This window comes from Gouania willdenowi, chromosome 11 (genome assembly GCF_900634775.1).
Source record: "Gouania willdenowi chromosome 11, fGouWil2.1, whole genome shotgun sequence".
In the NCBI taxonomy this organism is placed as follows: Eukaryota; Metazoa; Chordata; class Actinopteri; order Blenniiformes; family Gobiesocidae; genus Gouania; species Gouania willdenowi.
In genome coordinates this window covers 12,937,953-12,964,539 of record NC_041054.1, presented here as the reverse complement: position 1 = coordinate 12,964,539, position 26,587 = coordinate 12,937,953, and the positions used below count along the sequence as shown (strand labels likewise).

The window sequence follows — 26,587 nt, the reverse complement described above, 5'->3', positions numbered from 1 at the left end:
AACAGAGGGAAAAAACTATTGGAAAACACATCTTTAATCTGACAGAAAACAGGACGATCCTGGGCGTGAAGAGGAGCTGTAATGACAATTAATTTAAACATTAAGTAACCAATTTGCTAATGTCAACTAAATTATTACAGATTAGCAAAGAAACACTCTAGCACAAATTAATATGAAACAAAATGTTACATTTATTTTCTCCGCCCCACGGTATCCTGTCTAACCCCACTGTGTGTGTTGCGGTGAGTAACTGATGACTAACAGTCCAGGAGAGCTCAGCAGTGCTGCATGTTTGTATGTCCACACAACTGGAAAGACAAGCTCCAGCACTAAAAACAGAACTGTAACATATCTTCATAGCTACAGTCTCCCTTTTGCTCAGAGCTCAACTGAATACATACATACACACACACACACACTAAGGCCGACATGCAACACAAAGCTAAATAACCCAGCAATAACGGAAAGGGTTCAGAATGTGTTTTATATAGTTAAAAGATCATCCATCAAAGACAAAATATATATTACTTCCTATAATGAAGGAGGCAAACCACATTAGGATACTTCCAAAAATAGTTTTTTATGCATTGATACAGCCGCGTTTGTGACTACAAATACTAGCATGCTCATACTGGGTGCTTCAAACGGTGCTGTAGCAGTTTGCACACAGTTGATTTTGATGAGAATCATCTGTCAACAGTTGAATTTGTGCTCAATTTTCTCTGTTGGTCCAGAAGCTGACTGTTGTAAACTATTGACTTCTTTCCATAAATAATTTAGACCACAATCTGATGCTCATCAAATGATCACAAAGAAAGCCCCTTACCCTCCTCTACTTCAAAATAATTTAAATATCAAAGTGATAGTTTTGTGGGCGAAAAGTATGGGAGCAACACTGCATGTTCGCACGTCCAAACATTTGCAAGATGAGCTCCATCGCTCCACACACAAAACTGGACCAGAACTCATCATCAAGCAGAATGCTGTAAGCAGCACAGCTCAGCTAAAGAAAGCAGGATGAAAGTAAACAGGGATGTGATCTTACCACCAGCAGCGGTAGCAGAGAGAGATCCTGAGCCATTAGGCCCATTGGTTGGAAAGATGGGGAGAGCAGGGGCGAAGGGGGAGGAAACGCAGATTAAACCAGATGAATTATGGCGTTAGCGCCACAAAAGCCTCATGGAAATCAAACAGTACTAATGGGAGCGCATTGTGATGCCTCATATCACGAATGACAACAGAGCTAAAATATTTATTCCAAACAGGTCCATTTTTTCAACGTAGGAAGTGAGGAGTGAAATGAGGCTAAAACAAACACAGACACTCAGCCAGGAACGTATGAAAGGCTGTGAGAAGCAGTGCATGTCTGGACACTCAGTGCTGAATATGTACAAAAAACAAAAGCCTGTTCATAGGAACAAACAAAACCAAAACTAATATACCCAAATACACTCTCCCCCTCCTTCCCTCACACAAATCCTTTCCCAGATCCTTAGATTCTGGCTTAGAACTCCTAATCCAAGTTAGAGTTGGGTCCTTTGTCCTAATTTGAAAAGTGCCATTTGAACTTCAAGCTTAGCAGAAACAGCATAATGTTTTCCATGCCCACACATCTGCTTAAGATGTGGCCTGAAAACTACTGCACTGTGGATTCTGTGATTGAAACTGGAGGAGCATCAATGAATATTCCTCATCACACCTCTCAGTGATAACACACAGCATGCAGAGAAAACAGACACAGACACAGACACACAAACATTCACTGCTGTGGAGAAAACACCTTGATCAGAATGAAAGCAGGTGGGTCACCATTCCCACTGTGGAACACAGAAAAGGACAAGAACACTCAAACTCTGACACACAGACATAATACCTGGTGTGCAATCGGATTCGTCGGAACCTGAAGGCACAAGAACATTTTACATGGAATTTATCATCACCATGAAGGTAACACAGTGAGGAACTCCACACCAAAACCAGAAAGGCCACAACCGCTCCAACACACCGACAAACACAAAACATCCACTGCCTGTGAATCATAACAGCTCCAAGCATTCATTCACTGTCCTCTGCCTTTAAGCACTAGATGGTAAACCGAGGATAGACGTACGTTGTGACTGGGAGACCATCTTGGTGCGGCTGCGTCCTCTGGAGTCCACCTGGCTGGACATGCTGCTTGCGGTGGACAGTGGCTGCTTGGTACGAACTCGGCCTGCAAAAAAACCCCAAAGAATGGCAGAGTTGAGATCTGAAATGAGTAGGACCAGGTGGGAAACCCACGAACAGGCTGCTGAAACTTAGCAGCGCTAGGCTTTACTACGGCTACACTATGATTTGAAGCAGCTAACCAGCCACAACACAAACTAAACATCTAAAAAGCTTCACATTTAGCCGAGAACAAACACAAAGAAGAAGCATGCCATAGTGGATCAGAAATCAGCTTCAGCACGATTCCAAAAACTTTTATATCAAATCGGATATAACGTTTTCACTCTTGTTACAACACCGATATTGCAGCATTGTGTATTACCCGATATCGGTCTGATATCAGCACAAATCAAGGCTTCTTTCATTACTTATTCTGTAGTGTGGAATTTCAGAAAATGTTTGATCATGTGATATTACTCAAACAGAAAACACAAGAATATTCTACAGGTGAATAAAAACGAAATAAATAAAAAGAATAGAAGACCCTGCAAAAAAATTGACAAATCCAATAAAAACCAATAAATACTAGGGATGAGTGAGTACAGCATTATCTGTATCTGTACTCAGAGTGGGCGGGGCATACCCATAGAGTGGGCGGGATTTAACCCGGAAGTTGGTCGGGGCCTTAATCGGTATGGTATTTTAAGCATGCAATTGATATGGGTTGATCAGAAATTGTTATATTTATTTCTGATTAGAAAACTATTTACAGGACAGCATCAGCATTGAGCTTCAGATCAATGGGTTTGATCACGACAGCAAAGAACTATTTACAGAACAAGTTTTGCAACAATGAATACAACACATGCTGTTGCAATTATGAAGTAAAATGTAATGAACAAGAGTTTTTATACTCAACATAACTTTCTTTTTTAAACATTTAATTTTTTTATGATCAGTGTGATTTTTTAATTTTTGTAAAAAATTGTTGGTTCTTTTTTATTATTTTATTTCCACACCAGGTGTGTGTTTAAAAAAAAAAAAAAAAAACACTGGCAGTGAGAGAGAGAGAGAGAGAGAGTTTGTTTTAATTAATTTGTAATATTCATATTACTACTACCTTTATTTTTTATGAAATACAGCACCACGACTGAACGACCCCACGTTTACCAGAACTCTAATGGTTAAAGTACAAACCGAAGTAAAAACAAACCTGAAGCTGAAGAAACCCTAAACGTTAAAGGAAAAGACCCGAAAACCTGAGTGACTGAGGGAGAGACAGAGCCGTCAGTGAGTGAGCACGCAGAGCGGCGCTGCTGCGGAACACAGTCAGCAACACATCTGTATGTGAGTCAAGGAGGAGCACTGTGACTGACACAAAATGCAGACACAGTCAGCCATCTAATGAGGATTTTCATTCAATCCAAGCACAGATATTGACTCGTATTACTCGTATAATACTCAGACTCAGCAAAAGTGCTTTATCCGTACCGGATACTCGTTTCAGCCGGCTCCACTCTAATAAATACTATATTGAAGATTTCTGGATGCAGGCTGATATAATCCGATATGATTAATTTTTTGGCTCATATTGGACTAATATCAATATCGGATTGGGACACCCTCAATCAGAAGTGTGGAACACTTCCTAGGCTGCAAGCAGGGGCTCACAGTTTAAGTGGTGATTTAAAATTTGTCAACCAAAGAGTTCATAATAATAACAGGCCTCCTCAAGCATCTGCATTATAAAGATCTGTTTGGAAATATTGTGTTTAGGATTTATGCAGTCGCAAACTTTAGGTGTATTGGTTCAAAACCTATCCCAACTAATTGAAGCTTTAGATGCTACATTTGCTGTTGTGCTGTTACATAACATTGAATTATCAAATAAAGTTATACTGTTTACTGTCAAAACATTTTTTGTTGCTTCTAATTATAATTTATAAATCTTAGTATTATTTTTCTAATTCCACCATTACAAATTAAGCCCAAAAAAAATACAAAACATTTGACCGAACAAAACAGGATATTTTTGATATTTCAAACAAGGGGCACCATTAGTGTCTTCTAAAAATAAATAAATACATTTTATTTTTTAGTTGTATAAGTTTTGGGATGTCGAACAAGGCTTTTGTCCCCAGATATATGTATGCTAGAAATAACATGTATATTTGTAAAGATTTTATTTTTTTTAACAGTAAAAATTAGCAAAACAAACTACACATTAATGATAACTGAACAAGTCACCTAAATATTTGAAAATGTCAAGTGGTTGGATTTAGGAGTGGGAAAATGGAGGTTATTTCTAACTTGGTAAAAAAGAATGAATATATTAGATAAATTAAACATTAGTTTGTTATTTGGTTTTACTATAAAATTGCGGTCGATGTGGCAGCATGTACTACAATCTATTGCAGGTCAAAAATGTTATGTTAGAGCAGTGAGTGAAAAGAACAGAGGCACTATGACAAATGTTTGACTAAAAGATCCCTAAAACAAACAGTCTTACCATGATCTGACCTGGTCCCTACAGACACACACAAAGGAGCATGTGGTAAACAACACGAGTTACCCACTGTGCAGATAAAACTCTATATAAACTGACTATCCAGTAATAACTGACTGATGCTGTTTGCCACATGCATGCATGGTTAGACCACTGGTTATGAGTGAAACTGAAGAGAAGCAGAAGATAAGTTTGGGCACATTATAATGTGATTTGGTGCAACGATTTACACTGAGGATGTTTGACGGTATGGCGACAGCAGGAGGCGCTGGGGTCACACTATTTCATGACATGGACTGAAATGAAGTGAGGGAAGGGCCAATACAATAGAAGAAAGAGAGTGCGATGATCTTACCATCCTTTTTATCAGAGGCATCATCTTTAGAAGCAAAGAGAGAGAGAGAGTGAGGGTGAAGGGTAGAAAGAAGGGAACGAAAGTCGACAAAATAATGTATAGAAGAGGAGGACCAAGAACGTACAAAAAGTGAAATGACCAGGAGTGAGGGTAAACACAAGAAGAAAAGGTGGGAAAACAAGGCAAGAGGAAAGGCAAACAGAAAAGAGACAAGAGAAGAAAGGCACACGCTGTGCATTAGTAACATTACTTCTGTTTTACCAGAAAAACTATGGAGAAAGTAGGGATTGGAAAACACAGACAGTAAAACACAGATAACCAATGCAGAGGAACATAATCTTCATGCAGAGAGAATATCACCCCCAAAACACACAGAAGAGAAGGGCAGGCAGCAGGATGAGAGAGGAGAGCGGCCGATGTCAGTGCTGTGTGTGACCTCACAGGCTTTCATAGAAGCCCATCGGACTTTAACTTCAGTCCCACACAAACTCAGAAAGCTGTTCCTGCTCTGATCTAAGCAGGATCCCTGTTCTTTTCCTGTTAATCACATGCTGAGCCATGTCTGCTCTGTCTGATTAGTCATCTTTTACTGGCAGGTCTCTTACCCAGAGACGAGTAGGAGCCGGGGTTCAGACGGCCCGCTCCCCCTGCTTGTCCGATGTGCCGGTGTTTAGCAACTGCTGCTGCGTTTACATCCACGTCGCTACGGGAACGCTGCAGGGAGGCCGCCGACAACCCACCCTTTGTACCCGCAGGGACTGATAGGACAACAGCAGGAGGAGTGCATGGGAGGTGATGGGATATACATACACATCACAATCACATGCAATATAACACATACACAATATCAATACAACAGAGGAGAAACACACAGCCAGACACATGGACGCACTGTGTATGTGCGCATGTGTGCAGCAACAGAACGATAAGATGGGATGTGACGGCTCAGGGCTGGACACAGGCGGATGTGAATGGGAGTGATGACGAATGACCTTTGTAGGAGCGGATTTTTTGTTTTTATGTGTGTGTGTTCAGACGACTGAATGAGCATGATGTTGTTTGTGTTGGAGAAAGCGTGTGTCTGCTGTGTGTGTGCGTGTGAGACTGACGCACCTCGCCCTGGAGCTGCTGACCATTTCGAAGACAAAGGTCGACTGGAAGAATCAAAAGGGGAGAAAAGTGGGTTAACACAGGAAAACACCAAAAACGGATATTAACCCGTGGTTCTGCTTGAATATTTAAGTTATTTTTTTCGCAAGTAAATAATATTGAAAAAATTTTTTTTAAAGGCCTGACCTTAAAACAGAAATTGGTCTCAAAACATTTACTGTAATCTACTGTATGTTATGATTTATTGTGCTGCACCATGTCAACATCATGAGAACTATCAAAAACTTCATTTTATCAATCGAACTATAAAAAATACAAAATCCTGGCAAAAAAGCTAAAGTTTTTACATTGGAAAGCAATCATTTTTATTTAAATCAGATTCCAACCACAGAAAAACTGAAAGATGACCATTCCAATGTCTAAATAGAACAATGAAACTCAGAAGAATTGCTTTAAATAGTTGTGTCCATGTTTCTATACATATAAAGACAGATCTGTTGGTGGTGATTACTTGAGGCTCTCTTGAGATGAAGATGAAGAGCGATCGCTCTGAGGAAGCGAAGCCACACTGCCGGAGCTCTTCAGGCAGGACTGAAGGGTCTTTTGGTACGAAGACTCTAAGGAGTTGTAAAGAGCATCGGCTTCTGCTGGAAAATGATTCCTCAGACCCCAGTACGCTCTGGACCGGACCACAGAGAAGAGATGAAGATTAATCAAGCATCATCACAGGAGAGGCAGTGCTGTTGTGCTGAATATCAGCACTGGTGTGATTCGGTCGAAGGCACGAGGCTGCAGATATTCACACTTGTGCTGATATTCAGCACAACTTTGAGTGTGATGTGGCTTTCAATACAACAGTTCTACAAAAATGTATTAGTCAACAGTATTAAGCGACAAGAGATTATGATTTGTTTATTTAGTCATTTATTTCGCTCTGCCAACACAAATAGTTCGGCAACTGTAAGGGAGATGAGGCTTTTGCCAGGCAACACAAAAGTTTCCTACATACAAGCTTGCTACTCTTGTCTTCATATTACCACTATTTTGTATCATTTCATATCAGTACACTTGTTTGCACTGATTGATCCAGGCCCCCCTTCCTTCCCTTTGTCGTACTCTGAGTCTGACAATGATTCATAATTTAAATCAAATGTTATTTGTAACAATATGTCCATCTTTGCAGTGCAACGTTTGCCACAATCTAAGATAGATAACAACTGATGTAACATTAATTAACAGCTATTAGAAAGCCTGCACAGTGGAGTGACAATGTCAGTAAAAAGTCATAGTGCTGTTGTTACTCTATAGCAGCATTGATGGAATGTCTGTTGTCCAATCAAATGACTTGGTCGGAACTAACTGTTGTATAAAATGGGTTAATAAATAAAAAATTTCAAGGATGAAACATGGGGTAAGAAATGTGATACTTCTCCTTTTTCATATAATGTCATTTCCAAAACTAGAAGTGTGTGTGCATCAGCCTTACTTGCGAGCCTCAACTCTGGCCTCCGAGTCGGCATCTTGTATTCCCTTTTTAATGCTCTCCACCAGAACCGTTGTGTGTCTAGATTAACAACAGCCACAGGAAACAACCACAGGCAGAAGACACTCTGTGATTAGTCAGGCACACTAATGAAATTCCAACATTTAATGAGTTTAGGAGAGTCTGAAGGCGGCCCTCACCTTTCCAGGGAATGGGTTTGCCATTCCTGAAGTAAAAGGTCCAAGAAATCATAACAGCGCCTGAAAACAACACATCTTTATGTGAGCCACATCTCACCACATGTATGCTGCCATCTCATAAAGACTCTTTTATTGCTAGGCTACAATTATTTTCACTGCGAAAATCCACGTATTTATACTAATCTCACCTCCTGACAGCCACAGACTTGGATGTGCAGTTGCTGGTAATCAGAGGGATGAGTCTGGGGACATGAGTGTGCTGCAGAGACAAAGAAAAGGCAGGATTGTAGCTACGATGACACGACATTAAACAGCTTTGAGGGGTGCTTCAGAAGCTCACCTTGATTATGATGCGAATCGCTGAAACACCAGAAGTGGCCATGATTTTGGCACAGTTAGGGATGAGGTTAAAGAGGACGGGAACAATGGCCTCAGCCCCATGATCAAATTTGTTCCCCAACACTAATGAGAGGTGGCTGTTGGATGAGGAATGCAAAACATTAACTATCACAAAAACAGAAACAGTGTACGTTAAAAAAAGGCTGGATATGTTTAGGTATATTCCAACTTAAACATTATTTAGACAGCTAAATAAAATCTGCCAAGCACTACCCATATCAGCTGACGACCACAGGAAATGCAAACTGTGGCCGGATCGTGGGCTGGGGTGGGGGGGCGCTCCCCCGGGGCTTCGCCCGGGGGCTCCCGGTCCCGGGGGGTTGCTCTTGGGCATGGCCGGTCCTGGCGGGGGTCTTCCGGGGTGGGCCGTGCTCTTGCATGCCAGTGGGCACGGCGTGGGTTGGCCCCTGTTTGGGCGATACCCTGTGAGGGTGGGGTCTGGAGCTTTACCGCCTCTGGTCTGCGCGTGTCGCATGCCGGTGTGGCGATCTGGCTGGGCCCTTAGGGTGGGGTCCTGGGGCGATCTGGGGGCTTGGTCGGTGCGCTTGGGGGCTGGCGGTGCGGCATGCTGCGTCCCCTCGTTGCCCAGGGCGGCCGGGGGTGTAGTCGTTGTCCCTGGGCGGGCTGCTCCCGGTGCTGCTTCTATTCCGGGTCCTGGTCCCTGCTGGCTCTGGGCCCGCCGCCGGCTGCCCGTTTGGCGCGGCTCTGGCCATCTGCTGGGCGTGGGCATTGACCCCTCTCCTGGGGTCTCTGGGCCCTCCCCTTGGGGGGTTGGGGGTGGTGGGGTGGATGTTGGAGGGGGGCCTTGGGGTTGGGGTTGGGGGCGGGGTGCGCTGGGTCCTTGGCGCTTTCTCGGGTGTGTGTGTGGGGGGCAGTGGTTGGCTCTCGGCTTGGTGTCTTAGGGGTGTCTGGGGGGCTGCTCGGCCGTGGGGGGTTGCCTGGTCTCCCTGGCCCCTGCTCTTTCTGCTAGCCTGGCTGCATCTTTGGGTCCGTGGCAGCGCTTGGGTTTGCAGTGGTGTTCTTGCATACATTGGTCTACGATGCACTGGCATGCCTTGGACTGTGGGATAAAACTCGTAGTGGGCTTAACTTTAGACACGTTGACCCCAAATGCCTGTTTTAGGTACTACCACTCACTCCTTCCCTCTGTCCACAGCCACCACCATTATAGCTAAGCCTCATGCCTACAACTTCACATCTCACTCTCACTTTACAATATTCAACTCTTCCCCACCCTTCCATTTTCTACCTTGAATCTCTCCTCCCTGCTCCCTTCCCCCTCCACTCCCCCCCCACACATGACAGCATGTGCAGACAAAGTAAAAAAAAAAAAAAAGGAAATAGAGTAAAAACTTTGAAAGGGTTCAACACTCACGCTACAGTGATGCAGGCCTCCCGGACCACTTGCGAGCGCAGATCTTTAGCTGACAGTTTGAAGGCTCCATCTAGTAGGCGTAAGTGCTGGTAAAAGCAGTCGTAGGTTGCTGCGCCCGCCACCAGCAGTGAGCGGATCTTCTTTAGCTGTGTGCGGACGAGCGTGGAATCAGGTTAGTGATAAATACAGCAACATTACAAATAAGCTAAAGAGATGACTGAGGCGTGAATCTACTCACAGCGATGGCTCTCTGGTTCCAGTCGTGTTTGTCGTCAGAGCAAATCTCCCGGATCTTATTCAAGTTGTCCTCAAGGTCCCTCGATGAGTAGATCTGCACCGACAGAATGATGACAAATCATCAAATGAGGTGAAGCTGTGTGACCACCTTGCAATTATCTTACTTTTCATTGTGAATGATTTTACCTGGACGGAAGGGACATCTATGAAGGCTTTGACAAAATCCTCTTCATCAACTGCCCCGGCACTTTCCTTGGACCCTAAAGGAAAAACAAAAGCAAAGTCAAGCATTTGATCTCTTATACAGCTGTTAGTACAAGTAAATCATCTCCAGCAAAGTCAAACAACAAACTTGCCTTTTCTGGCTTTGATTAAAAGGATTTACTCAAAGGAACTCATAGGTACAAACATCTTTTTTAACATTTATTTAACCCGGATAGTCCCATCGAGATTAAGAATCTCTCATCTACAGCACATAAGTCAAACTCAAGGCCCAGGGGCCCAACCCAGTCATTTAGAGCTGCCGTTTCATATCACAGGAGAAAGTAAAAAAGACAGAGAAAACATGAATCAATGAGTAAAATTAAATACCATCTGATTCAATTGTAGAAATCACAGCCCCTCGAAATACACAAATTCACTGATGTTTTACAATATTTTGTAGCGCTTAGTTTTTTTTCAGGCTTATATCCAATGATGGCAGTCTTTTTTAATCTCAAATTGTTAAAGAAATATTAATCTTTCCAAAATTCTACAATTTCCCTTAAAATATTCCGTAAAATTTCCCCAAATTGAATAAAGAAATGGTCACAAAACCATAGAAAATATAAGTGAAGACCTTGCAGGGACTGATATCTGTCTCTTATGGCTTGGATATTGTTGGTCCCTTACATACTTTACATACTGTTCATGGAATCGTAAATTGGGGCACAATAATGTTGAAATGTTTTCTCCGCCTATAATCTGGAGCCCACTTAAAGTCAAACTGGTCCGCATATGGCCCCTGAACTAAAATGAGTTTGACACCTCTGCTCTACAGCATACATACTTAAAAACTATGGGAGGTAAACAGCATTGATAATGGACTGGCAATAACAAGTATGTCCATCCTAGCTCTCTGGGCTCTGCTGCACCTCCTACAGATCAAGAAAGTCAGGCTAAAAGATAAAGAGTTGAATACGCAGTCCAGGAGGATCAGAGTAATATAGATGTAATAGGAAATTCAGAGTTGAAGAACAAAGGTCTGAAGAGCTGGTTGTTCCTCCCTCAGGCTGTAACAGACACGCATTATCAAGGAAAATATGAGAATCTCAGAAAGCAAGGGAAAGTACGCTGTAACCTGTTAGCTGGAATAAAAGAACTGTAGCATGGTGGCATCTTTGTCATGAAATCAACACATTAGCACATCTTCACATTTCCATTGTTAGTTAAATATGGCTGCTCCAGAAACAGGCTCAGCACACCCAGGGGAGACAAGAAGATTTGTCTTTATAATTAACCATATTGGACTTAAAATACATGCATTTTATTTATATATTCATATAAGGACTTAACAGAGGACTTGGGTACTTAATTTCATTCTGTACATGTTGACATGGGTTAGGGTTACTAAATGACAATTAAAAAGACTTGACAATCCTGCTAGGGTTTGCCAGCTACTCGATCTATCTTTTGAAACTTTGTGCATACCAGTTTTCTAATAGTGTGTGTGAGTGATTAATAAAAACCCTTTCATTCTTCTGAGTGAGTGCAGCTGTCATGTGTTCCCAAGTGTGTAGGCGAACTGTCATCTTAATGCAAATGCACAAAATGTGACTAAACAAATTCAAGAATTGGTTTTTTGTTGTGCAAGTCCTTTATGACTAACTTGCCAGACACTAATCGAAGTTCAAGTAAATTGAATCAACAGTTTAATCAATAGTCAGTAAAAGTCCATCTATTGGCCTCTGACACCACCAATGGGGTTGCAAGTAATAAATGGCGAACCCTATATCCTCTGTGCAGCCACAGCATTCAAAGCCGAGTGCTGGATAATGCAATTCTCTGGCGGTTGACGGAGGATTTCCCTCCAGAAGAGGGAGACGTGGAGAGAAATTTAATACAAACGAAGAAGAAGGTAACACAAAAACCCACAACAGGAAGGAGACTCAAGAGAAAAAATACAACTACAGTATATGGTGTAAATCATTGCCAAAAGTGTACTGCAGATATTTCATGTGTGTGCACGTACCTAACTTGCCACCAGTAGCACTGGGCCGACGGGCAGCGGAGGAGTCAGCAGGCCTCTTGGGAACTTTGGGAACCCTGAAAGTAGCCTGAGATGAAGACGAGCGATTTCCATCCACGCTGTCATCATCATCAAAACTACGATCTGTAAGCAAAGAGAGGAGAGATTTACAGTTTTTCAGAACTCCATATTACTAAAACAACAGTGGGAACTACCCTGATATTCACAGACAAACAATCCTTTGCGTTAGTAGTAACTGCCTTTAAATTAGTATTGAACCAAATAACTCATTGATGTTAAATGTTTGACAAACGTTTTTAGGTTGAGGGCTACAGGAAATCTAATTTGTAAACAAATGTACACCACAGTGTGTGGATCAACAAATGCATTGAATACATCACCAGTGGTTTCAAGAGCAAAAAATCCACACTCTGCACGAGAGATGGATAACTTTAAATGCCGTAGGGGCCACAAAAATGGGATTGTTTGATCTGAGGGCCACAATATGAGCATGCACGTTAGCAATAAGAATCTAACCAATCTGAACATTACTATTGTCATTTCAGCATATTTTTGTTGTGTTTTTGTGTATGTTTATCTCTCATTTTGTGTGGTTTTGTTGCCAGTTTGTCTATTGTTCTCTACATTTGTTTGTTTCAGTATATTCTTATAGTATATTCTTCTCTTATTTGTGTGTTTTGTTGTCATTTTGTGTATTTTGTTCTTGTTTGTGCTCTCTTAGTATTAATTTGTACATTGAGTCATTTTGCGTGTTTTTTTGAGTCATTTAGTGCATTTTCATTGGCCATTGGACAAAATAAACTGAGGGCTGCAAATTGCCCATGTCTGCTCTACACCAACCTCCAATATTTAGTATACATTTAAAGCCGTCCTGTGGGCAACATTAGGAACTCTGACAGGCTTATTTTATGGTAGACACTATTATTAAAATATCAGGAGTCACATTCTGCCTAAATGGCATACTGAGGTTTTTACATATGAGATCTCTTTAATCAAATTCTTCAGGTGTTTGAACAATGCTTCATGCTAACATAAAAGACCTGGAGGAATCGGAAGACAAAGAGCTGTAGAATTAAAAGGGATGAGGAATGAAAAAATATGAGAATGTCGTGTGCAGGCAGCCAAGCCAAGCATTTCTGAATCGATAATAATTACAAGCTCTCTGCAAGAAAGAAGGAAAATAACACACCTATACACTAATATGATCACTTCCAAAAAGGCCAACAAAACTATCAACCTCTCCAAAAACACAACTGGGTAATTGACAACAGTCTACAGTCCCAAATCTACCCTTATTGTGAGACTTGGGATATGCATGTCGGGGAAATTGAACTACTTTAAGAAACTGCGAGGACATAAAAACTATCCACACAAACACACACAAGTGGACTTCAAAATTAAAGCATAGGAATGCCGCTGCACTTCAGTCGTTCGGACAGCCAGCTATGCAGAAATGCACTGAAGCCACCACCCTGCACCTTCACTCATACATCATCTTACCTTCCTTCAAAGGAGATGGACACACAAACGCTTTGAAATAAATGCATGCACAGTGGACAAATACATACTTGTTTTAAAAGTGACCGGAAAGCCGTAAACAGTCAAGTGGACACGTAAAGATATGCACTGCCTGTTGAAAACTGACATTTACACGCACACCAGCATCAACCCCTGCACTCACAGTCACAGATCCGCTCGCAGATAAGTCGCCTCATGCTTCTTGGAGGGCGTGGTAGTGGGGGTCTTCCCTCTTCTCTGAACCCCTCTCCCTATAGTTGTTGTACATCCACCTCACGCACACCTCGTGGTGGAGGTACAGCCTGCTACTCCCCTCACATTCTGTCTTAATAATCCTCCACCCATACAGGTGCCGGCATTTTCTTTAACTCCTCTATCTCCTCTCCATCCGTCAGCCAGCCTCTTTCTCCTCCTTCTCTTAGGAGCCTCACGGCCAATCAGATGAGAGGTGACATCATGGTGCTGCAGCCAGTGCGGAGGCAGGAATATCAATGTGTGTGCATTAGAAGGGAGAAAAGTATACACACACACAACACACACGTATGCACGCAGACACCTCAAGAATATGAACATGGCCACTCTCAACTGACAGCACCGTCTCCAACCACACAGAGCTACAACAATCACTCATCTGTGAGGGCTCAGCACACACACACACACACACACACAAAGGAACAAAAGATGATGGAGCAATTATCAAAGGAGGAGGAGAAGGGGGGGTGTATGGAGGATCTGGGTGAACCACACCCCACCAGCTGAGGCCCTGAAACTTGATGCAGGCACAGCTTTTGGATGTGACCAATATCATATTTCGATTGAATGAATGGTCGGGCGGGGCCTCCACAGATCCTTCACTGAAGCCTTTGTACTGCTGCACATTATGAATGGCACTATATTATTTTCCTAAATACATAATATCCACCAGGTACTACCTACGATTATGTAACTAAAAAAATGTCCATTAGTCGTTTTACAGTAATAACCTTTCGATGAATCAGCAGCTTCACCTTAAAATTTCGGCTTCTTCAAAACCGTTTTGGGCCATCAGCATATTATCACATGTTTTTAAGCGAAACCACAGTGGGGGGCTGTAGAATTCACAGCATCACATGCCAATTCACTGAATATAGCTGCTTTATGACAACACCCACAGGACCATTATCAGGAGGTAGAGCATTAGTTAGCATCAATACTAAAGATTAGCATCTTCAGCTTTTGTCTAGTCAGACCTCAAGGGAGTAAATGTCTCTGGGTGAAGGGCAGAGCAAATGCATCAAGAAAATAAGGGTGGGGGCAGAAAGACACACACGCACGCACACACAGAAGTAGTGAACAACAGACTGCACACGTGCTGTTGTCATGACAACTCGTTCAGACCATTTTCACAACTGCACAGAGCAGTAACGAGTAAAAAGGTTGATAAACATAACTAGTTAAATCCAGAATGACATGAGTTTTTTTAAATATTTGTTGTGATTGTTTTTATTCATTCATCAGGGTGTATTTGGAGCTGCTTAGTAGCATTATTTCTACACAACGTGGATGCAAGGCATTGATATATCTCTGATGTATTTGAAATGTTGGCCTATCCAAGGATTTCTCTGCAGAAATTACTTCTGCTCCATAAAATTATGGAAAGAAAAAAAAGCTACTTGTTTTCTTTAAAAACCATCAGTGCTGTGAATTTGCAAAAGCGCCATAATAACCATCAGATATAAATTATCTGTAAGATAACTCTGATAAGATGCATCAAATGGCAACATTTCTGTTTGTCCCCTTTACAAATAAACAACTACCGGTAGTACTACCTAAAATGATATTACATTCTCAATATTACAATCCCTTATTTAGCTTTTTCATTAAACTGTCCTTTATATTATGTAACTTCTGCTATCAAAGCAAAACTACCAGAAAAAGAATAAGATCATTACAGCATTAGAAGATAAATCAATACATAAAACTGATTCTTCACTTAAGAGACAAATATCCTAAATGAAAAAGATAGTTACAACACAATTAAAAAAACAAAAACAAAAACAAGGCACAGATTGTGAAGCTGCACATACACACCAAGAGACAAACTCCACTGTGTGCCAGGCACCGTAACCATGGAAACATCAGGCCCAGATTTCTCTCCTCTCAATTTTAGGAGACTGAAAAACATGGATGAGGGTAGTGGCAAAAACCGACTGGATTATCAATGCATGGTCTACATCCAAGCGGTCAATGACAGACTGCAGATAAAGATAACGTATGTCAACTAAATCAAATTCAACACATTTTTGTGTAACAGCTAGTTCTGAGAAAATACGACAACACAACTCTCCATTTCTGAAAAAAAAGGACCTTAAGTCCATGCAAGCACATATCATTTTTACACTTAAAAGTTTAAAATATTAAATATATACCGCAATAGGGCTGCAACTAACGACTATTCTAATAGTCGACTAATCATTGATTATTGAAACGATTAATCGGATGATAAATCGTACAATAATTTGCTCTATGTTGCTACAACCTTTTAAATTTGGCTTGGGGCAGGTAAGCTTTTTTTTATTGTGTGAAGGGTGAAATGCTCTTAGACTAGGGATGGACAATATAGACTCAAAAAAATATGATAATTTTTTTAATTAAATATATTTGTGCATGTGGGTGAGGGGCAGCGACAGTGCTCCAGAGAATAATAAGTTGGGGGGCAATTTTGGCCAGTGGAACAAGGTTTTCTCGCTAATTTAGGACTTGGGAAATTATCGTTTCTATCGTGGGATGACATATTCTTACCAGCGGTAATGTTTTTGAAGAGATATCTCCCGCTAATCACTTCCTTAACTTGCATTAAGCTCTAACAAAAGATATATAGAAGGTGAGATGAGCCACTCCTCATGAAAAACAATGTTCAGCTCCATCCACAGCTTGAAAAAGAGTAAGACGAGTGACTGATGACGTAACCAACAATTGTCGCCAATTAAATTAGTCGATTTTTGTCAACAATGTAGACTAATCGTTGCACCCTTATACTGCAATATAAATTTTAGAGCATATAGCCCAGCCCTATGCTGGTGTTTTACAAATTTACAGTGTCTCAAACAGGACCAATTGACAAAAAAAGCATTTTTCAAAGTGTAAATTTAATATCTATTAAATATTTATCGACCATTAAACGCGGTCATCTATAGTGTCTTGTATCAGCAGCTATTTTCTTCAAATCAATAAAAATTACATAGACTAGGGTAGGGATGCAACGATTAATTGCAAGGCAGTTAAAAATCGATTCATAGGTATAACGATTCACATCGATGCTGTGAAAATTGAAGCGCAGTACTTTTTTAACCAGCAGAGGGCGCTACCCAGAAGTGTTGGCAGCGAGCGAAATTTGCTAATACTTTCTTTCTGGCCATCTTCTACTTTTAAACATGTTCATAAATGATTCATTACCCCTTTAGCACCGAAAGAATATCTGTAATATTACGTGAATATCTGTAAAAGTCACGCTTTTCTATTAGCTCTGTCTGATAGCATAGCATCTCTTCTTCACTGCAAAATATCTGCATGCCAACCGACCACTGGGTTACCAGCGCCCTCTGCTGGTTTAAACAAATATCTGACCTACAGTAAAATAACTGTTTTGTTTTTTTTAAGTCCAATTGTTAAGGCACAAAATACATTTTCAGTTGCACTTTTAAAAAGAAAAATAACTATTATGCAGTTTTGTATTGTTTACTATAGAACCAGAATTTAAATAATAAGCTTCTTCTTCATTTGTATTATTCCTTTATTTATTTCATGCAAGATTTATTTTTAGTTAAATCGTGAGAGAATCGTATCGTGAACCCAGTATCGTGAATCGAATCGTATCGGGAGTTGAGTGAATCGTTAGATCCCTAGACTAGGGCCATTAAATTAAATAAAACCTACCACTACGATGGTTAAATACTAGTGAAATATAATAATAGACGACAGTAATAGAAACCAGCATGTCATTTTGACTTTGAAGTCAATAAAGTGGGAAAATCTTCCACTTTAAAAGTCAAAACCACACATAATCTGCTGTATTGCATAGTTTCCATATCTTTATTGCTGATGGAAAGACTGAGCAGATAGTTCATTTTTCCACAGTAAATTAGACCAATTCCCTTTTGTACTGACATTGCTAAACTACAATCAAAAAACAGCCTTCAAACAGAAGCTTTCACTCATCCAGTGATTTATATAATTAAGAGGCACACAATGGTAAAATCAAATGATTGAAAACACAACATGACATCACTTAAGAGAGAGTGCCAAAAGTATGAGGACAAGGAGTACCATGGCTTTTTACTAGGCCAGTGTTTCCAGCTAGTTTGGCTTTGGTACCACCATCCCCTTTTTAAGATACTGAAAAAAGTGGCAGATAAAAAGAAATCTCAAGACAGACAAATCCATTTCCAGCCAAGCTCAGGGAAAGCAGATGCAAACTCTAACGGACACACAGGTATGCCACGAGTCCCGACACAACGTCAGAGGCAGCAATAAATGATATATAATACTATAAAGCTTTACTATGGCAACGAGTCTAGGCTGGAAACAGGGTCACGGCTTCCTTTGCTGAGCACCCGCTGAAGTAGAATGAGCTCGTCTCGTCACTGAGCGAGAGTGTGTGCGAGTCGATGTGTGTGCATGTCGATCCCTGTCGACACTGAGTAAGCATTGCAATCAAAGCTGCCAGTGAGCAAAGCAGCAAATATTCCCGTTTCTTTGGAGTTTTCAGACAAAGGAAAATTATATGAAAAGCGAGTGTAGCGCAGAGCCAGCGGCGTTCACATGCTTTACTTTCTAGATTCTAACCAATCTATGCTCTTGCTGCATAATCACACTTATATTAAATAAAAGTGTACACAACAAACAACCAAGTCATAACATACAGATATAAATAACATTATGATTAATTCATTTTTAAATGTTGGGGCAAAGCGTAAACAAGCATGTGTATCCATAACTCTCTTCAATAATCAAAGCCACAAAAATATACTACCAGCCAATTTACTACCAATTTATTAGTGAAATTACTTGGGGTTTTTCAAATCAGATTATAAGTTTTAAGTAAATAACGTATTGAGGTATATGTCGTTCATGATATCCTTACTAATACCCAACTTTTTTTGAATTAAAAAATACTTGATGAATAGGAATTTGTTAATTATGTGATAAACAAACACTCCTGTACTTTTTTACCAAAATTTAAAAACAAAAAAATACAAGTATATTTAACATTATGACAAGCTTTATGTCACATCTATCCCCCCCCTCCCCAATAAGTTTATTTTTTACAAGAATAAGACCAAAAACATGCGTTTAAACTGAAGTCACTTAATATTTTTTGACTTTCAAGAGGTAATGAAAAACTTGTGATCTATTTTTGGCAAATTTCTAAAGAACGCTTAATTAAAACTACAACATTACAGGTGACTGTAATAATTCAGCCCTTCTGTAATATTTAGACGATAGATAGATTCATTATATTATTCTATTTAAGACTTCTGCTAGTAATTTTTTGGTTGTTCTGTGCTGGAGACATGTGTGATGACTTGTTTAATCTGAAAGAATTTCATTCTGTGTTCTCAATATAAAGCTTTTCAATCCCGCTCTGATTACATGTTCTTATGTGGAAGGAATTTATATCAATGGAAAACATCTGAGTGAATCCCATCAGTATCTTCACTTTGAACAACCTGTTGGCGTGTGTATGAACTGAACAATCGTTATAATGACTAATACATGGAGTTGAAGTCTGGCAACACAGTACAATCAAAACATGCCAGGTTGCCCTTGTGTAAAGTTTATAATGGGGGACAAACAATGCACACACCCACTTGTGCTGAAGCTTGTCATAATTTGAACACCTTGCTACACCTTGTGATTCAGGACACTACAGACTGTCAGTGATCCTCTCTGATTAGGTCACAGATGCAGATGTGACCTCTGAGCCAAAGCACTCAGGGTGAAAGTGCCTGGAGTTTAAGCTGATTTCAATCCAAAAACCATACGCTGACAAGCTTTTACCACGAGTCAGCCTCTGTAGCCAGATGAGATTAAACGGGCATCCAAACAAACACGCTTATCGCCATCATCCCTTACCGCCATAGTTAGAGAGCTGATTAAAACCTCCGGTATCTGTGCTCCTTTGTTTTCCTCTCTCTCTCCATTTCTTCTGCCCTCACTCTTTTGTTCTCTCACTGTTACTGTCATGATGAATCAGGGAGAGGCAGTGATAGGCACGGCCCCGTTGACTCGGCTACTGCCACTGATCTCTGTCAGCTTCCTCCCTCCCTGTTTGTCTTGCTATCGTTTTTTTATCAACAGCAGCAGCTGACACAAACCCTGTAAGGAAAACACCAAGAACAGGGCCCTAACAATGTCAGGCAATGATGAGTAAGACTCTTAATGTGTCTGTGTGCACTTGAGCAGGTGGTGTAGCCTTATCTTTACATTTGGACATTCTCCCACACTTATGGCTTTTTAAAGACAAAACTTGTCTAAATGTTGAGTCTTGATTTTGGCCAAAAAGAACAGAAATCAAACAACATGATGCAATCATTTGAAAGATAAGCAGGTGAACGCTACATGGTGGCACTGAATAGCATTTCTGAATTATAGAAAGTGTAATGTAATCTGATGTATTCATGATTAATTTTTTAAAATCAAATAATGAAACTTTCAAAATAAAACCCAAAATTTGAATCTGACCAGAGTTCCTTGTGGAAAGGATCAGTAGTTTCCACTTTAAATGCACATGAGCAGACTGGACATTTAGCAGAGCCCGATCTTATTTTAAATTTAAAAGTTTTTTGTTTTTTTTTAGATATTTAAACATTTTGGGATTATGTATGTGTTATGCATCCAGCAACAACCTATGTGAAGAGGGGGCTAAACATAATAGGCTTCCTTTGTGCAGCCCCTTCTCAAACTTGCAATCTTTTGCATTCATATTTTTTGCCAGTCTTTATGCACGTGCTTGTTTGAGATAAATAAATAGCAAAAAAATAATGAAATGTATTTTAAAAATTGCTACATCAGAGGTCCAAACCATTCTTTTAAAAAAATAAATAAATGAATGCACCAACGCACAGATAGTAGGCTGCATCAGCATGAAAAACAAAACATTTTAGACAACGCTTCATTGCACACATTGTAGCAGTTGTAGTCCTAATGTGCGGCGTGCCACCCCAACAGCAGTGCACCAGATTACAGGTGATCTGTATGGATTACCCCCTACTATGTGTAATGCATATGTGGATTAAATGCAAGTTTGGCAAAGGTTTGTAGTAATAAATGACAGAGCTGCCTGGAAGAGCAGATTCAGAGTAGTTGTGTGCCTGAGGTGTGTTTTAAAAAGCCTGTCATGATATTGGCTTTAAAGGGCGATACAAACATCAATCATGTGATCTGCTAGACCAAAACAACAAGAATGTTTCCTCTCAAAGAATGGATTTTTTCTGGAAAGAAGCAGCACTTTACCACTAACATGAGAAACGACAAAATATGACAGAATAAAGTCATATTATTATTTAATCACACAAAATATTCTTTCTCCATCCTTTGGAGGCACCTGGCATTGAACTGACAACATGCAATGCAAGCCAAAATATCTTTCTCACACACACCCTCAGCACTATCTCAATATAAACAGACTGCAGCAGCCTCTGAAGCACCGACTGCTGACATTGTTCGGCACACAGACGCAGCGACAAGAAGATCGCCCCAAGGTAGAATCATCCAATCACAACCGCACTGTGAGACACAGTCAGGGATCCAAACGACCTCACAGTGCCTCAGCTTAGAGCCACAAAACTGCCACAACCCACCAAGATCCGCAACTCATCCGTCTAAATAGTTGTGTTTTTAAACATACTGTCACTTTCTTTACTAAAGCTGAACTGCATCGACTTTTAGGACATTTAATATCATGAGTTGCATCATTCTTTGCATACTTTGATTTTATTGTCAGTTTGCAATAAGTAACATTCTTCAAATGTTTCTGAAAATCAACTTGATGCTGGGCATAAGGCGGAATATAAACTGTACAACACATTTGTGCATCAGTCGTTATTTGATCATTCTGTGCAAACATACAAGCGGCCTCATAATAGCTATTAACAACAACTCAAACATACTAGAAAATAATACATGTTATATTTTAGCAAAATGTATATTAACCTGACAAAACCTTGAAGAATATTTGTTATTTCTTCTTCTTTTTTTATATCCAACATTAATCTGACACATCAACTCAGTGAATCTGTTTATACCAAAACTCCACAAGAATACATCTGTTTGATGAAACAAAAAGCAATATGCGAGTCTTCATGTAACGGGCCGTATTTTCTTAAAAGGTCACTTCAGGTAGTGGATGGGTGCGAGTGTGAATACAAAGGGGAGCTCTAATAATTCAATGACACAATAATAGAAAGCAGATGTTGAAGAAAGCACTGCCAACTCTAGCCTTGAGGCCAATTTAGGATTAAAATTGCCAAAAAATCATAAAGACAGTGATTCAGAGAACACTTCCAATATAGAAATGGTTACAAAGGTAAGTTGAGTGTAATGAAACAGATAAGAGTCAGAGAAATGGTTATATCGATAACTAAAAGGTAGTAAGAATCTAAGAAAAAGTCTTCAGCAGCATTTTCCAATACATTTGACAAATGCCATTTTCCCCAAAATCCGACTGTCCTCGAGATCAATCATCCACACATTTAAAGCCTTAGAGCAGCTTTAACCCTTCAGATCAGGTCAGGCTCTGTCACAAAACCCACACACAGACGCACACACACTTACACTAAACCATTAATCCTGTTAAGTCCTTTTACAGGAGCTCATGGCAACCAACGGACACAATCACAGCAGCATATGCAAATTTAGAGATACGTTCAGAGCACATGCGCTCAACATGACTCAACAAATTAGCTCTTCAATTGACCTGTGAAAAAAAAAAAAACAACCAGAAAAGGTGCATACCGTGACTCGGGCTGAGAGCCATGTTCCCCGAATTCAGGGCTTCATCAAAACGGGCAAATATCGTTTGTAACCTGGAGGGACAGAAGACAGAGGAAGGACGTTTAAGATACACATCAATATATCAACAATGACACACATACACAGGCAGTTAAAACATGCATGTACACATTAAAAAAAGATACAGCTTTGAATGAGCAAAAAACAAAGTGCAATGTAAAAAAGGAAAAAAAAAAAAAACACCTGCACTCTGTCCTCCTTTATTTACGTCAGAAAGGAAAATTGTTCTTTGCAGTTGTAAGCTCATACACTCATACATCCAGGAGTACAAACCTGGTCTAAATCAAAGGGCTTCATTCAACCCACTGATCTGTTCATGTTAATGATAAAAATTATAAAGTATTGAACGACTGTTGTGATCAAAATCAATAACAGAAAGTGGACGATTAAATGCAATTAAATCTGCAAAATGTCTTCTACGTGCTGCATAACCAAGAAAAAGTATGTATGTAAACTTACTGTCTATCAAAGGGTGGGTGTGTCTATTACAATAGTCTCACACATGCTTTATTACCACAGCAACATCCTGCATTGCATCTTACGAATAAACACAAATACAAACATATTTACCCAAGATGACCAACCTGCAAATTCTTCTGGTTTACAGATGAGATCATATGGTTAAAGAATCTAATCTACGGACAGGTCGAGGTAACAAAAACCTGTCACAACGGTCAAAATAACCTATGCGTCCTGTTCAATGAGCAGCATCTCCAGCACATGACCCAGTATGACAAAAACAACACGCACAATGACACTTGCTCAATAACAAGAGTGGCTTTCTCCTCACAAAGGCACCAACCATCAGCTGAAAACATACTTTAGAAGTATACAAACCGTCCTATCTGTGTCAGGCTCGCTTCTTTAACGTCTGAATTCACGTCCACCAACACACCGCTTGCCCGGCAGCTCCTGAAAACCGACGTTTAGCACAGCAACTAAATCCTCAGCCTGACAGCATTTTCACGTGGTTTTCTTCCCCTGACAAGCATTTTGTTTGTCTCTCCAATGCAGAATCACCCTGGTGGTTTCGCTTCAGCACCTATGTGCGACACCAATTCCAAGTGAATAGAAATAATTGGTTGCTGCGCAACATTGCCTTCGCTCCCATGCTAGTGACAGACAGTGGCACTAGGCTCCCCTCAGCTCTTTGTATCCAACATGGTGCAGTGGCTGAGAGAGGGAGGAGGCAGGGAAGAAGACTGGAAGGGAGGGAGGGTGTGAGAGAGAGAGAGAGAGAGAGAGAGAGAGAGAGAGTGAGAGAGAAAGAGAGAAAGAGAGAGAGTGAGAGAGAGAGAGAGAGAGAGAGAGAGACCAAAGCCAGCTACAGGCATGCCAAGAAGCCCATCCTACCATCGCACACACACGCTGTGTGCTGAGCAGACACATCCTCTGAGAAATCCCAACAGCAACAGATAATGTTAGATCTTGTGTGTGTTTGTTTGAGACGGGGCAAGACAGGAGGGCCAGTCTGGGTGTCTTGCAGCAAAGAGATTCAGTTACCCTTTACATAACCTCCATCTCATTTTCAGACACACACACACTTATTAGAGGGGGAGGGGCTGTGAGGCAAACTGCAGACAGAGAGCCAAGCTGCTCCTCCCCCTTCATACCTCTCCTCTCACCCAAATTCACACAGTCTAATAAATTTCCATCTTCTCACAGTTAAGCCAGACTGTCATCAAAAAGTCATCTGGCAGCCTTAAGCAGAGTCAATGCCAAGCTTTCATCTTATTAATTGGACTTAAAACAAAAACTGCACACAAAGCTGCTCTGCTGAATGCACACTGAGCCTACACTTGACCTACTTATAGAGGACAACAGTAAAGCTTTATTATTGATGCTAAGAGACCTAGGACTCAAACTCTGCTTTAATGCATGACAATAACTCTTAGGACTCTCAGTCCAAGTCAGTGATAGTTTAAGCTCTGAATTATAATGGTCAATAAATGTTCCATTCTTTAAAAAAACACAGTGCATGAGTAACATTCAGCACAGAGCATGTCTACGTAATCTAATGGAGTGCTAAACTGGGTTAAATGTAGTCCACTGACCATCACACAGCTCTATAGGATGAGTAATCACTGCTTGGATAGAAAGAAATCAGGTGTGTCTTTTTATTGTTACACAAACAAGCAAAAAGGTTAGTAATATAATTGAAAAGGTTTTCAAAAACATTTCTTCAGACAACAGTAGCATTCTTCTAACTGTGGTGTTATTAATTTCTGACAAAAAATAAGCCTCAATCTGGTCCTTACCTGCATAAAGATGTAATTACACTAGTTACAGTATTAATAATAATAGTAATGCATTGGATTTTATATAACACTTTATCATAGACACTCAAAGTGCTTTACAGAATTAAGGCATTGTTCTTTCACTCCACACTTAGTGGTGGTCAGCTATTAATGTAGCCACAGCTGCCCTGGGGCAGACTGACGGAAGCGAGGCTGCCATAGTGCCCCATTGGCCCCTCCGACCACCACCAATAGGGGTGGGAACCTCTGGGTACCTCGCGATACGATAAGCGATACAAAGCTCACGAAAACGATTATCTCACGATATGACGATACGCGATTATCAATATATTGGTCAGAAATCAATCTACGATAATCTATGACATTACAGGAAAAAAAAAGATTAAGTGAAAAAATACAATTTTTATTTCATATGTGGCACCTGGAATTCTCAGTGGTCTCCCATCCAACTATAACTAACCAGGCCCAGACCATACCTGTCAAAAATAAGGGAAATTTTCTGGCGCCCACTACAAGCCTTCCCACCCACCCAACCAAGCTCCAGTATCCCTTATATTTTAAGACAGGTGTACAATAAATCTAAAATACCCACTTGTCAACCACTTACTAAATATGATTATGTGATAAGAATCTGGTAGGTCGACCTTTATTAACATTGAAAAGCTGTGAACATTCCTACTAGGGCTGGGCAATATTGACAAAAACACATATCTCAATATATTTTCTCAAAATGGTGATATACGATATTAATCTTAATAGTTTTATTTCAAATGTAGTCTGACCAGAAAGACAATTCTGGGTTAAATTTGCTGATGCAAAATGCTACACAGGGACATTTATTAACAAATAGCTGATCAATATGTGTACACAGAAATCCATCCAACTGAGCTTTACATTCTCTTCTGAGAAGTAAAAGCAGTGAATCCTAATACTTGTATTTTGTACTAAGCTATTATATATATATCTATGAAATATTATAGCTTTTTATATCGCCAAAATAGAAACCTCGATACATCTTGAATCTCGATGTATGTTGCCCAGCCCTAATTCCTAAATTATAAAACAGCATAAATAAAAACATAAATGTGTATATGAAGTGCATGTGTTTATTTATTTAATATACTTACAGTTTATATACAAGTCAACACATTGCATATTAATTGTTCATTTCACATTGCTTTGTCTTTAAGTTAGACATTTACATTTTATTTTCATTATATATTTTCTTATAATTTCTCATGCTCACTCATGTGGTTCTCTGGTATTCACTAATGACTTATTAGACACATTTGTTGCAGAATTTACATTCTTTAACACTTTTTGAAAGCAGTGTATATTTGTGGAGCTTGTGATTGGCTGATTTTTCATGCTGACTTACTTTGTTTCTTCCTCCGTGGGAGATGCTAAAATCTCAGTTATTAATCTTACAGAACGTGTAACTGTGTCCCATCCTGCTGATCTTTAGGAAGGTAAACCATGTCCCATTTTCCAAGATATTTATACCAGTTCTTTGTTTTTTTTGCCGGAACGTCTTCATTGATCCACCTCTCTTCCGACTTGTTTCCGGGTTTGTTGCCGCTGCTGTCAGCACTAATCTCGCGAGAACTGCCACCTAGGCCATTTCAAATTTCACTTGGCAGTTATCGCGAGGCTAGTGATGGCGTTCAGTTTAGTAAGGCATCTTTTAATTATTACTACA

General features: G+C 40.2%; 1 protein-coding gene across 30 annotated transcripts in view; it reads right to left on the bottom strand.

Annotated features, from left to right (window-relative positions):
• clasp2 (cytoplasmic linker associated protein 2) overlaps positions 1-26,587 on the bottom strand; it is a 59,614-nt gene that overhangs the window by 16,694 nt on the left and 16,333 nt on the right. For 14 of the 30 annotated variants that reach the window (XM_028461746.1, XM_028461745.1, XM_028461750.1 and 11 more), the window contains 16 exons: positions 22,574-22,644; positions 12,044-12,184; positions 10,000-10,073; positions 9,815-9,907; positions 9,577-9,722; positions 8,143-8,278; positions 7,991-8,061; positions 7,803-7,862; positions 7,606-7,683; positions 6,631-6,798; positions 6,123-6,163; positions 5,615-5,767; positions 5,010-5,033; positions 2,111-2,212; positions 1,874-1,900; positions 1,046-1,072 (listed from right to left, as the gene is read on the bottom strand). In XM_028461746.1, the coding sequence (XP_028317547.1) occupies positions 1,046-1,072; positions 1,874-1,900; positions 2,111-2,212; positions 5,010-5,033; positions 5,615-5,767; positions 6,123-6,163; positions 6,631-6,798; positions 7,606-7,683; positions 7,803-7,862; positions 7,991-8,061; positions 8,143-8,278; positions 9,577-9,722; positions 9,815-9,907; positions 10,000-10,073; positions 12,044-12,184; positions 22,574-22,644 (1,412 nt within the window). Of the gene's footprint in view, positions 1-1,045; positions 1,073-1,873; positions 1,901-2,110; positions 2,213-4,657; positions 4,676-5,009; positions 5,034-5,614; positions 5,768-6,122; positions 6,164-6,630; positions 6,799-7,605; positions 7,684-7,802; positions 7,863-7,990; positions 8,062-8,142; positions 8,279-9,576; positions 9,723-9,814; positions 9,908-9,999; positions 10,074-12,043; positions 12,185-13,742; positions 13,953-22,573; positions 22,645-23,467; positions 23,807-23,983; positions 24,017-26,587 lie in introns of those variants that run through there. The other 16 variants (XM_028461752.1, XM_028461772.1, XM_028461773.1 and 13 more) reach the window with 12 other exon arrangements.